The sequence below is a fragment of the Varroa jacobsoni genome, unplaced genomic scaffold, assembly GCF_002532875.2.
Source record: "Varroa jacobsoni isolate VJ856 unplaced genomic scaffold, vjacob_1.0 scaffold_1423, whole genome shotgun sequence".
NCBI classification, from domain to species: Eukaryota; Metazoa; Arthropoda; class Arachnida; order Mesostigmata; family Varroidae; genus Varroa; species Varroa jacobsoni.
Genome location: NW_019214325.1, coordinates 622,375 through 636,630, shown reverse-complemented (window position 1 = coordinate 636,630; position 14,256 = coordinate 622,375). Strand labels below are relative to the sequence as shown.

General features: G+C 42.2%; 1 protein-coding gene and 1 long non-coding RNA gene across 9 annotated transcripts in view; one reads left to right on the top strand and one right to left on the bottom strand.

The window, feature by feature from the left end:
* The window catches only part of LOC111269888 (uncharacterized), an 11,177-nt gene extending 8,797 nt beyond the window's left edge, over positions 1-2,380 (top strand). For all 5 annotated transcript variants that reach the window (XR_015314721.1, XR_002685985.2, XR_002685984.2 and 2 more), the window contains exons 2-3: positions 978-1,102; positions 1,661-2,380. This is a non-coding gene — a long non-coding RNA (uncharacterized LOC111269888). The remainder of the gene's footprint in view (positions 1-977; positions 1,103-1,660) is intronic.
* LOC111269887 (sodium-dependent phosphate transporter 1-A) lies at positions 2,367-14,256 on the bottom strand. 4 transcript variants are annotated; one of them, XM_086972276.1, is made up of 5 exons: positions 13,792-14,256; positions 6,273-6,727; positions 4,928-6,091; positions 4,466-4,564; positions 2,367-3,738 (listed from the first exon to the last, which is right to left on the bottom strand). In XM_086972276.1, the coding sequence occupies exons 2-5, from the start codon at positions 6,483-6,485 to the stop codon at positions 3,586-3,588; spliced, it is 1,629 nt and encodes a 542-aa protein (XP_086828402.1). In that variant the 5' UTR covers positions 6,486-6,727; positions 13,792-14,256; the 3' UTR covers positions 2,367-3,585. The 4 variants fall into 4 exon arrangements, with proteins under 4 accessions (XP_086828402.1, XP_086828400.1, XP_086828399.1 ...); XM_086972274.1 differs by lacking the exon at positions 13,792-14,256 and adding an exon at positions 9,585-10,245; XM_086972273.1 differs by lacking the exon at positions 13,792-14,256 and adding an exon at positions 7,255-7,680.

Genomic DNA, 14,256 nt, shown 5'->3' with positions numbered 1-14,256 from the left:
TATAGAGCAAGCAGCGATCGTGTTAGTTGAGCAGACGTCTGGGTTTCCTGTACGTCGCGAATCGATGGACCATATGTGCGAAACGGGACACCTTCCAAAATTGGATAAGATCAACCGTTTTCTTGTAGACGGCGACGAGTGATGAAAAGTGGATAATCTACAATAATGTTACTCAGGGCAGGTCATGGTTAAAGCGTCCTTGAAGCGGACCTTATCCAAGGATGACAATACTGTGCTCCTCCCTCGTACGACCAAATCGTTTACCTTGGCCCAAAACTTAAGTTGAAGTAAGCAGGTTGCTTATTTCGGCATAAACCGTTTACTGACCGTTTATCGCTCTCATGCATAAAGGAAGAGTTATGGCTTGTCATGAAAACACCCAGCTTCGCACATTTTTAGTGGTTCGGCCAAAAACTGACGGAGCTCAATTGGAATACTATGCCTCAGCCAGCTTCTAGTCCAGACCTTGCCCCTTACGGTCATCACTTCTTCGCATCCCTGAAGGGAAGAGCTTTTTATTTTTAGGAAATTTAAAAAATACATCCTGGCAGAAATGTGACCGAAGAATGGGCCAGGCTCATCGCTAGTAACGTTCAATATGTTATTAATTGAAGTTGTTCGGGCAAAATATGATTCATACGACAGTCTGATATAATGAAATTTACATCTAAGATCGTTTAGAAAGCAGATATAGCAGCTGTACTTTTTCTGATTTCCTGTAACGAATGAGGTGGTTTTTTGCAGCCGTTACGTAATTACGTTTCTCATAATTACCGTTATATTCAGTCGTTATGTTGTTCATTAATCCTTTATACTACCAGCTTAGGCTTCGTACCCTTTCAATATATAGTTAAATTTTAACATCAATACGACCGTGTCCTTAAATGTACTTACTTCTTATCACTGTGTGTTTAGCTTAAAAAAATATTTTATTAACTTTTTGTTTATTTATGGCCTTTATTTTTGGCCATCCACAGGTGTCCAGTGACGCGTACCACTGCTCAGGAGAGGCCGGCTTAGCTACGTATGTATACTTTGTCACACGGTACTTGACCCAAGCCAAATTCTCTAGAATATTCTCGCGGTCCGTCTGCGGTTTCAGGTATGATATAGCATAGCTATGTAACGGACGAAATGTATGACGATATTTATGTTAGTTAAATGTAGACATACACCAAGTCATAAATTTAATGTAGCAACGTCGAAAAAATTACTAAATACCACCCGGTTACTCCACTCGCTCCCAGCGAGTGGAGTAATAGAACATCCTACTAGTCCATTTGCTCGTCGACCTTTTATTTAACTAAAGCATAATTAAGTAATCGTTGTAAGCTGTCAAATAATTTATGTCTTGGTGGTCGCCGCATGCGATGTGGTATTGTTTAAGAATCTACATGATTTGCTCTGACACGCTTCGGCAAAATAGGAAGCAGCCTTCATTCGCACCTAGCACATGTATTCTTCAATAAAACGTATAGTCGAGAAATACCCATTTTGAAGTTACCGAGAAGATACTGGGTCTACTGAGTGATGGAAACGATCGGCCACGTAAGCGTGTCTACCAGCTTCTACGTTTGGTGATATTGTTGCCCAAAAATTAAATAACATTCTACGATGTCGATTTGTAAAAGATTCTTGCTTTTCAATGTTATCCATATAGGTCACTTCTCTCTAGCATCGGACTGCATTGCTTCCAAGAAAAACGCTTTACGTAAAGGAGAGAAGGCTATGGCGTGTCTCTTACATAACGATTACGGCAGAATCCAGCAAGCTCAAATTTGAAATCACACGATCTTCTCGGCCTACGCCCTCGCATTGTACTCAGCGCTAGAGGCGTACATACGCGTTCGGGCAGACATCGCTACGTCTAGCGGGAGGTTAAGGGATCTTAACGTGTCTCAAATATCCTCTGTACGATGGCGACGGCAACATCTCACTCGAGTGGGCCAACTATAGGAAATTTTTGCTATACATTCTAATCGGCTGTTACTTAGAATGGAAAATAATAGACACGATAACCGTGGATAAAATCATCTACTGCGGTCTCTATCATATCCGAATGAAACAGTATAGGGCGAGTTGGCATAACCTTTCAGTAATAACAAATATGTGATGACTATCCGAGTAGTGGTCGAGACTGATGATGAACCACTATATATAGCAGTAACCGGTTGGTCAGTCAGCCTATGTTTCAGCCCCGCTTCGCTAGTCAGCTCTGTACCAGTATTGACGTTCAAAGGCACACATACACAGTGCATGGCTGCCCGCTGGTCTGTGATAGCAGAGCTGGAGGAAAAAAGCACTGGCCTTTAACTCACCGAAGCTTACATAATAATAATAAAGTAAACAAATGAAAAAATGCCACATTTCAACCGATCAACTCAGTGACCTGTTTATTTTACGGTAATAACGCATTGTCCTATACCGACACATACACACACAGTTCTTTTCGGGCTCAATTTAGAATTTCCTTGAGAGTTAATTGATAATATAAAATGAATTTTATAAGGTAAAATACTTAAATGTTTATGGTACTTGCATCTATAACTTTACGAACGAACAGCTGTATTATTTACTATTTAGGATTAGCACACAATTATTACCGATCCAGGATCGGAAGATGGTAACGTGAAATGACATAAAAGTTAATGTACGAAATAATTTTTCTTTTTTTGTTGAATAGAGCCGGCCAAATACACCAAAGCATGTATGTGGACGCGAGCCTCCTCGGCTGCCGCCAGATCCTTGTTGTTCTGTAAAATACGTGATAATAAGGCTCATTCAGCCTTCTAAAGCTATTTACATAAAAAAAAAATATCCGTCATAAGAAGGCGGTTGCTATCGCTGTAATTATCTTCGGTCGACTGTTGATCCTATCGGGCCAATGCCACCACACACTCAGCACCAGAAACGGGAAGCCTCACAATACAACTATATTACTGATGCGATCTGTTACATATATGGTCTTTCTTATGAGTACATAAAGTAATACGTATGAGTCGCAACAGTCGTAAACCCTACGTGGTACTGACGTGTAGCGTCGTGACTCCCAAACCTGCCTCTGACAAACAGCTCCATTACAGCGTTTACCGGTTCGGTCCTGTTGCGTTTCAGTAAGTAACATTTATGCCATTATGTATTCTATCTAGAACATAATTGGTCTGGGTTGGTCAGTTGATCTTCGCTTCCCCTATTGCCCTCCTTTTTTTTTTATAGGTGGACACTTCGCCTCGATACGCAGGATAACTCTGATCTGAATCCAGTAATTATTAATTGTATATTTCTGCATTGTCCAATGTTAATTATCGCACTTTCGAAGACTTGCGTTTGTTTTTGTTAGTCCATATAGTGAGGCTATCAATGTGTACTGCAAATGCTTTTAGAAAGCCCGGATTATGCTTTAGACACCCTGCGCGGCCAATTTATATTAGAACAACAATTTTTACCGAGATCTGCATGAAAGCCTACAGCCCTCAACGAATCTAATAAACGTGTTTCTTTTTTATTATAGTAAACACGAGTGGCATTTTTGCACTAAAGTCAGATTTGGACGAAACAAGCGGTAAGTACAGATTGTGGTGAAATTTAGGTGACGTGCATGAGTAAAGCCATTATGGCAGCACTGAGCCCTCCGGCGATGGGTAGAGTAAACACCCAGGCAGCTACGATGCCGCGAAATAACCGCCAGTCTACAGCGCTTGCAGATTTCACCCAGCCCACAAACACGATCGAACCCACCTGAAACACGACAAGTTAGAACAACAGCAGAAAAATATTCATTAGGTAAGGTTACCTTGCATCTGTTAACGCCATTCCTAGCTAGCAAATGAAAGATAAACACACAAGCAAAAGAAAAATTAGTAAGTCGTTCAGCTAGCGTGCGCTATAGCCATATTCAACTTGTTCCTTCAAAGTTGTTCCATCCTAGGGTCTAGCAAAATTTAAAAGAACACGGCAAGCAGACCTATTCACTGAACCAGTAAACTCGACCAGCTAACACACATCCTTTAAATGAAGGGGCATGGTCTGACACAAAGCGGCCAGCAAACAGATGCCTGATCGGCTCAGAAAACAAAAAACAGTAACAATTGCCTAAAATCTGGTTTGTAGCTGGAAACAACACGCTGATGACTGTATCTTAACAAGATGTTTTCGAATAATATCTATCGGTTTATTTCTGGCCATCCATAGGTATTCAGTGACGCGTGCCAGTGTTCAAGAGAGGCCGGCTTGGCCTATGTATACTTGTCCCTTGGTGTACATGATGAGAGGTTAAAGTCCTATTAAAGGAGTGTCTGCTAAACAATCGACGAAAATCAAAGGTTATAGGCTTAGCTTTATCGTGCCTTCTGAATCGCTCGCGATTTTATGCAGTATGCCCTGTCATTCGGCATGTCAATACCAATGCAGGCGACATGCAAAAAGCGTCTTGCGATGTCTGCCGTTCAAGATATTAAAAATATACCTTGCAGTGCGTTGTTGATATGGGAATACCAATTTTGGATGCCAGAAGTACTGTAAAAGCAGCACCAATCTCGATTGAGAAACCATTAGAAGGCGTAACCTGTAAAATAGAGTTCGAGATAGAGTGTAAAAACGCATAATTTGCTATTATTTTTTCATCCAAAAAATAAGCTGGCTAGATGCAAAATCTCAAGCATACGGGCGTCTCTTTGTTCAAATCAATCTAAACTACATATAAATCGATGACACTAAGCAAATCAATCAATATTCACGAAACACTGACTTGAAAAATAAGTGGCAAAAGACCTTAGGACCTACGGCTTTAACTTCGCAAGTGGTCGCAGATGTCAAAGTCCTGTGCGTATAGAGTCTCATACAGTTAACTGGGATCTAACAACTGCTAATGCAGTTAACCAAATTTGTTAATGGTGAATTATAAGTTACATAATATAACATAACTTGCCTTTGTCAAGTCCTCTCCAATTGTTTGAATGACCTTACGGCCCCAAACCCATAATCCAATGCTGATTCCAATTCCACCATAGAGTAAAATCCATATAGGTGTTTCAGCCTTTTGAGCAACTGAACCCTCGTTGTAGATTATGAATAGAGCGACAAGGGGACCGATTGCATTTGACACGTCGTTTCCACCGTGCGCAAAGGACCCAAATATGGCGGTTAAGACCTGAAGAAATGAGAAAAGTTCTACTGCTTCAGGAGGCTCTTCAGGTTTAAGCGGTTCTTCTGGGCGGCCGGGTCGGGGTTTGCTCTCGAGAATGGCAACTTCGAGGCTCGCCAACGAGCGCCGCTTGCAACGATCACAACCCGTATGGCAACGTTTCCTGCGCATATTCTGTCTATCTATCCCTTCTGGACTCAAGCTGACCTGCGTAACAAATGGTAGTGGTGGCCTACTTCCGTAGGTTTTAATTGGCGTATTCACTGTCGAAGAGCAAGTCGACTGTAAAGAATTAATAGAAGTAATCGTCTCTTGGTTATGGTCGAGGCTAGCTACAGCCTCTAGACAGATTGATTCCTTCACGGCTGAGCCGTTTTTATCCGAACCAGGTACGGGTGAAACGATCTTGCTGACGATATTGGCCCTTAAATACGGGACGAAGAAGCACCATATACACAATGCGACAATTACCGCTGTTGTTACGGACAGTGTGCATACAGCCCAGAGTGGAATTAAATGGAAATGTAACACCCGTGGCCCGTCATGAAGAACGGAGAACACATTAATAAATACGGTAAACGCATAAAAAGCTGGCAGCGACCTGAGTCCACAGTCGAGTAGGTTTCGCTTGTTGAGGATGAGCTCTTTGATCGAGTAAAAGATTAATGCGGAAAAAACCCCTGACAGGAGCGGTGATACGAACCACGAAACGACGATTTTACCTAGACCTGACCAGTTGATACCATTCAGACCTTTGGCTACGAGTGAAAAACCCACAACGGCACCGACAATCGAATGCGTTCCGGAGATGGGCAGTGATAGAGACGTCGCGAGAATAGTCCAACATGCAGAACCAAACAACGCGGCTAGATTCCCTAGCATTAGATTTTTTGAATCATCCGCATACATCTCCACATCAAATATGCCTTTTCTAACTGTATCCGATACCTGCAATCACGACAGAAAAAAATAGAGCGGGATTACAAAACTACAATGCAAACAAAACCGTTGGCTCGTCGGCTGTTTGTCCCCATAGGGACAGCCGATTAAGACAGAACTTCATAGTTCATCACTTCGCTTAATAAATTCCAGAAATCGATTAATTCTATTTTAACAAGACAATACCAACCTTATAGCCGATAAGAATAGCTCCCGCTGTCTCGCAGATAGTAGCTAAAATGCACGCCTGACGCAGGGTCAGGACCTTAGCGCCCACAGAAGTACCGAATGAGTTAGCTACATCATTAGCACCAACTCCAAACGCCAGGAAAAAGGAAACGATAAAGCCAAGGACGACGATCCAAAGTACCTCAGTCGAAAAGTCTGCAGACGACTCAATCATTGTAAAGCGGACTAGATCGCGAGGTTCTGACCGATCAACGTAAATTAAGAGTATAATGAATCTGAAGTAAAATCAAACGCTCCGTTGTGGTCTTCCGCGCCCAGTCTTCTTCCAGACGATGAAAAGCCACATTCGTGGGCGATGATAGGGGGCGCGTTGCTACAATACGCGCTCAGGCAAATAGAGCTCCTCGGAGAATCGCTTGGGATGCGGCATGGCGAAATTTAGTGGGGTATCGGTATCTGAAACATCGTAGGACACGATGAAACACCAAACGTGTAGTAGAAATTAATATTTTGCTTAGAGAATTGAGATGAAAGATTAGACGAGAATCCGTGTTCCGCTTGAACGCGGATTTTCGTCAACTGTCTCTCTTTCATCGAAGCTACAGGTAAAATATGCCAGGGCATGGACGGCGGCTTACTCTTAATCGCACTTCGTCCACATTTAGCACACCCCCGAAATACTCGCTACCTCGACTTGGTACGAGCTAAACCTGATAGTTCGTCCATTATATCTCAGACGAATAATCATGATTGGCTCGTAATACCAGTGGACTTCCTAACCTCGTTCTGTTGTTATAGGCGCACCTGTGCTGAAGACTGAGATGGAACCGGCAGTAGAACAAAAACCGGTCGACCCGGCTATGACAAAAAGCTAGCGACCCAATGACCAATAGACGCGGCCAGATGCATACAATGATCATACACTGACGCACTAAAAGCTACCAAAAGTGTGTATGTACTACATGAACATCTTTATCACATACATGGAATGCACAATTGAAGAAAGCCGCCGCTATGCACGTGAGGATACCGGCACAGATTGTTGTTCAATGTAACGCACAGATACGTAGCTAATCACTAGCAGCAGCAGCAGCAGCAGCAGCAGCAGCGACGGCAGCTGCACCCAGCAGCCAGAACACAAACAGCCAATCTTTTATTTCTCGCTTCCGCACCGCTATCACCATAGCAACATAATAAGAAGCGACCAACAACTATGTGGCCATCGCTGGACGAGATCCACGAAAGTGAGAGAAATGAACGGGTGTGGAAAGTCGTAGAGAAAGAACGACGTATCGGCAAGAGTGAAGGTCCCTAACGCTACATTTTGCCACAGACCAGGATGGCCACGTAACGTCAGACCATTGCCACCAACGGATGCTTGCTGACTTCGTACAGAAGATGAAACGAACCAGAGGAATCAAGCAAAGAGTACACAGCTCAACAACTAATCCGTGTCTTCTAGCAAAGCTTTCAGCAACATATGGTCGGCAAACAAAAGGCACTTTTATGTAACGCAATTATCTCAAGATCTTCGGGACGTCAACTCGACGCGTAGGCTCGAATCCTGTAAAACGCGAAGATAATTTTTTGTCTTTCCATGTAGATAGTACCGCGCACCACGTCCGCGATCTACTAAGAGATATGTTTTCTGCGGCAGTAGCAACGATGATAGGACGTCAGAGGGAAGAACTCTCATAAAGACGTTTTTACCGTTGTTGGCCACTGTGTGACGTGCCGAAATTGGTATGGCGACATTATGCTCACCATTGAGCTACCGTTGAGGCCTAATTTACTAGGAACGAGCCGTGTATCAGTCCACTAAGCTTCTAATTATCTAGTCAACTTGCGTGGTGGCGTACAGCAACAATGTTCAGCCAGACAAAGTGCTGACATAACAAAACTATTGATGAGTTAGAATATCTAATGCCAGGCTGAAATCAGCAATGAAAAGAACGCGGCAAATATGAAACGTAAACGGCAGGACAACAGCCGCGAGCACCAAAAAACAACCACACGACAGTGTATTCCCGCACGCCAACGCAAAAATAACGGAGGCCATTGCGGCGTAGACGTTGCCTATAGGCCAGATCAAAACACGGGTTCTCCCTTGCTAGTAACCCTCTAGGCAACGAGCTTGTCTCCAGTTTGCGTTACGTGAATTTGCCTTACAGCCGTACTGTGTGCAGTACGACAACAGCAGTGATGGGCCACCGCTGACCGTTACCAGCGATGATATAGGCGAATTACGTTGCCGGAGACGACGAAACCGGTTGTTGGAGAGCGTGGATGTCACCGTAATATGCAAAGAGGCGACCAAAGCTAAATTACGTTATTGGAAAGAACGTGTAAAATGGTGGACTTGGAAAAAAAGCACTCTACTACACCTATACAGCTTCAAGAAGACTGAGTAATCGATAGCAGCTGGCGGAACGATAGATTTCTAATAGGATAAATGCCGCGAGAAGGGTGGGCATAGAGTTCCAACTACCCACTCACAGAAATAAATAATAATGGACATTTGGCTGGTAGTGATACAGTTGTTGCTACTTCTGAGTCAATGAATATAAAATATTCTATGTTCGATCGATGACATTACGAAGAATCTGAAAAGGAAGGTTGCTCGGACATGTCGGGTAGGTTTCTTGGACCAGCAGAAAAAAGGCAAAGTTCTTGAGCAGATACGCGTATGAGAACAATTACTCTAAACATACTTCGCGGAATTTATTTAAGATAATTCAAATGAAGGTACATTTGTTCGGTTTAATCTGTATAACTCTCCCACAGGCGTCATTTAGGACATGTTATGATAATTTTTCCGCTTTTGTTTATACAATGCGTAGCAAGCAAATGTTTCTTTTTCACAAACATTCTAATAACATATCTAGGCATAGATTTTCGCTGAAGGTAAGGACTAAGATAGCAGCCGAATACTAAGCAATGCTCGGTACCCAGTGCAACAAACTTTATCCAGTAACAGCAAAATTCGAAACGATACAAAGCCGATAAGCTAGTAGAAAGCTGAGTTGGCCGATTTAAAATCCATTTCACTTCAATGGACTAGCTGGACGCCATCGAATGCCATAAAAACGACGACAGTATCAAAATCTTTCGCCCGCCAGACTTGTAAACAAATCCTCAATAGTAACACTGAAAGCATCCTATGTACTGTTCAGCGGAGCCAGCAGCCCGTGGTTCCTGCCATTTTCAGCTCTGGGATTATAATGGGACGCCCACATGCTGCGAATGCATGCATAAGAACACTACCTTGGCTGGGCTACGAGGCGGGACCTTAATCACTCATACTATGACGTACCTTCATCCGCACATTGGCCCAGTCCCTCTATGTTATATTAGAAGCTCTACATCGAGCCCGGGCAGAGTAGCTCTTCAAGCGTTACTGGGAGCGGTATTGGCCGGAATCACAGCATACTCCATAAGACTTCTAACGCACCTGATGCCAGCACTTCCTATTGCGTTAGCAACCGACTCTCGCGACAACATTTTACCTGAGGAAGCGAGACAAAATCGAGAGAGTGTCTTTCAGACCCAGTGACTTGTCAAAACCCATTCCTAGATTACGGCGAAGTGCACTCTATTCGTTTGAAAACAATGGCATCGTGTCTTTTCAAGGCAATAGCAGTTCTGACGATGCCGTAAATACGTGCGCATCGTTGCTTCCCTAACGTGAAAAACGATAATACGCGTTTGCCGTTTGTTCCTCCGAAATGAATTAAGTTTCATTGTCGTCGCACCTCAAACATAATAGAAAATAAACCGCGGAATATCAAAATGTCTCATTTGAATAACATATAAAATAACGTGATATTTAAAATCAAGAATCGGTGCGCGATAAGAATCATCTGTGTGCGTATTACTCAACAGAATCATCTAGAAAGGTACCATTACCGTATCAGCTTCAAACCTCAGATTTCGGCAACGTTTGAGGGAATGTTTGTTTTTGCATTTTTTTTTTTGTTTTCATCATGTTACCTAATATACAAATGGATTCGTTCTTTGTATCGAATTATATCAATATAAGCTGTAGGTCAAAGGAAAGACTGATAATAGATTCATTCAATGTCAAAATGGAACTATCTGAAAAGATAAGACTGAGGCTAGTAAAAAGAATGGTAACAACTCCATATACAATTTAACGCAATATAATTGAATTCTTTTACTAAATAGGACAACAATCCGTACTTGGCTTTGCAGCAACATTTGATAGTATACAACACGCCCTAGAACGATAGGACTGCGAAATCCTGGCCTATCCACAGGGGAAATTTGGGTTCGACAGAGTTTATGTATGAAGAAGTGTCGAAAACGTCGGCCATTCACAGCAGAATTTTACATGAAGAACATAGACGACTATCAAATAAGAGCTTTAGCAAGCAAGCAAACACACAGGTGGATTTTGAAGAAACTACAGCACAGGGTTGTACAATGAAAAAAAAAACTCTGTATTGATTTTTTAAAAGACAGCCCCTGCAAATTCATATATCAATTCCATATTCTATATATCTAAAAAATGAGGAATACATTTGACATAACCTTGGATAGTCTTACTTGTCCGATCGAACACTATCTTACATAACCCTCATATATAAGGGTTAAGTTGCTGAAGGCGGTCAAAAAACTTTGATCTGCAAAGAGTTTGTCTCGCAACCTAGGCAGGTACAAAGTGTTTCGCTTTGCCCTTCTCACCAGAAACCCGACACACCATATCGAGAAACGTTTTGACGTCCTGTAAGTTCGCCCCTGAACGTTCGATTAGATGGCTCCGCCTTCGTAGAGCTCTGCAAAGAGGGGCCGCTGATTTTTTTGGTGAAGCTGTCGAATATCGGCTGGAAAACCGATGAGGCCCTTCATTGGTATTACGTTTACAAGTCCATTATCGTCTTAGCGAACGGACTTTCTAAGCAAAAACACGGATCAATATTATCGTGGCAGCTGTAGCTGTGACGATAATGATAGCGGTAATCGCCGCAGTGGTCGAGGCCACGTGCTAAATAACACGTGTCGAGATGGGCTGATGTAAATCGACAGTCGAGCCTGCCCGCCGTATCTTTACATCCGGGTCGGTCGACATTTAACTAAGGGTTTTCTTCAAAAAACAAGATCGGTAGAATAACGAATAGAAAATGGATGAAACGGATAATTAATAGTGCCGTATTAACTGGAAAGCTGATTATGACAATGACGAATTTCTCGTTCAAGTTGCAAAAAGAGCAATTGCTGAGTCGTCTCTGAACTAAGTGCCTCTTAAAGAGCGTTTTTCAAAAAAAAAAAAGAAAAAAAAGCCATCACAACCCCATATGATAAATGTAATGATTAGACATTGTTTATCTCATACAAACACTACGTGCGCATGTAGACCAGATGACTTCTATTGAACGTTTGGGAATTTCTTTACTGTGACATGCTCGGAAACGTAAATAAGTTATAATAACAGTTTCGCAGAAACTTGACACGGCCTTTCTCGGTGATATTATTGGTAATCGGCATTTAGATTTTCTTAATCTATCCCCGTCTAATACGCCTGCTGCGACTGCTACCACCTCGACATTGTGCGTACCCACAAACGACCAACTAACGTTCAATCGTCAGCATTATAGCGTTATATTATTATTATATGTCTTCTACATTTTATAAAACGAGTGCTATTTACCTGCACTAAAGAATTTTTTTTAAAATTCATAGACTATTCCTCCAGCTCTATTCAGATGGGTCACACCCACCCAACGAGCGTGCTGGAGACTCACGAATTGCTTACATCGTATTTCTGAGTTTCGTGCATCGAGTCGTAATTTTACCCATAAATAGACGGATTTTTTTACCCTCTGTAATAGTTTTTTGGAAGAAGCATCCATACAATACAATTAAAACGAATAGCAAAATATGGCGGTTCGATAGCTTCAAAAGCTAACAAACGTATGCAGCCATTGTCGTAAGGAAAACTGTGTTGCAGAGGTGCCTATTTCGGCTTCAGCGGAAACTGCATCAAACGCAATATTATGATCGCTACTATCGATTCACAGGCGGCTGCGTCGTCTGGCAAGTGAAACAGTTGTTGAGACGAAATTTCCAGTTGTTTAACAGTAAATTAACACAGCATTAGTTCACACTACTACCAATTTCAAGTGTTCTTTTCACTGTTTGTATACTGCTTCATTAGGCAAGACCCCGCCATGTGCCGCATGTGTACGCTCGTGCCGAATCAATACAAATCGTGGGACAAAATAATCTGTGCACGACATTTAGTTATGTCTAGAAGTGAGGAGACGTTCGATTCAGCTCTAGATTTGATTTGCTGAACATCATTAAAGATACTGTTACATTTCGATGAGCTTACATCGTATATCGTCTTTATACATCAATATAACTCATTTATCTGTAGTCAATAACAATTCTTAAAAGCTTACTACATACAGAAGCTGCTGAGACCGTTACCAAGCTTTGTTGAAGAGACCATAAAGGTATCCAAGAAGGTCCTTCCCGCGAGTCTTCGAAGAATTAGCCCAAAGTGATTCTGAAGGTTAACTTGTTCGGGACAAATCAGCTCTTATTTCGACAGACGTAATTAATCGTAGGGCTCTAAGGCTATTATCTAACCGAAACAAATGTTCTGGTCTAGCCATATCCGGTCTGATTTGCAAGTGATTACAAATGGCGTCATGGAAAACAATTAACTGGGAAGCCAATTAACTTGGTATTTAGCAGCGTTAGTAGCCAATAACAGTACTTCTGTAAGTTCAGGGATTCACTTAGCGTCACCATAGGCAGCATTATTATCGCACTATGCCCAGAAGAGGGATGGCCTCTGAGTGATCGTTGGCTATCGACCCTGCCGTTTTGTTTGTGACACATGTAGGACAAACTACATAATCACGTACTATCAACGCCCCGTCTAAATAAGACTGTTGTTATAACGAAAAATGGGGCACGGGTACATCGTTGCCCCTACTGCGCCGATGAATTCACTAGACTTTAATTGACGGTCTCCAATCTATTAAAAAAAAATGGGTAAAAAAAAGACCAAATACAAGGTAACATGTTTTGAGTTTGTTGTATAACAACAAAATAGAATAACGAAGCCGTAGGGATGCTGGAGCCAATTCTAAGCAGCAGAAATTTAAACAGTATATCTAGTGTATGGAAATGTCCTATACTTTGATGTAAACTAGGTGTACTGATGTGGTATTAGACATTGGAACTTATAACTCATACTGACTGAAGACTTTCTCTACTCATCATTCCAGTTATCCGTGTTAATAAATACGGTCAGCACTTCTTAGGTAGCTCTATTGGCAGCTGCTTTAAACTGCTTGTGCATAAAACTACGGATTTGCATCTGAACCTCCACATACTGTTTACTATAATATAAATAGGGAAAACATCATTGGCCGGTCCCATGGGTGCAGTAGTCATAGATGCCATACACCAATGCAGGTCAAAGGAACTGGTCCGTGGCTAAAAAGTCCTCATTTTGGCCTACATCGAACACGGCTAACCATGCTTACCAAGTCAGTAAAGTCGTAAGTAGTAAAGTAATGCATCGAAAGGGCACTTTGGCTACGTCGCCCACGCTTTCGTCGATCTTATCTTGGCTCCCTTTGAGAACGCAGATTAGGTAGTAATCCTGTGTATCTGTTGGCAGTACTTATCGTTACTACAACCTGTAGCTCTCCATGCCAATTTTCACTGGACTCTGCTTCTGGTCCTACTAAGTTGTACTACTACAATCCATTCAGCTAAGTTTTACGCACTGGCTTCTTGCACTATCAAAATTTCGGCTACGCATTTATAACCGCGCTTGATCGTTAGGCACTTCATGAGATCAAAGAAGTAGTCCTACTTTATTCGATAGCCGTCAGCAGATTAAATAACGTGCACTGCTAGCAACAATCAGCCTGTGGGAGTTCAATGGTTTTTCACACGAGCCGGCCCAACAGAAACCGCAGGAAGCAATCGATTCAGATTCTTTA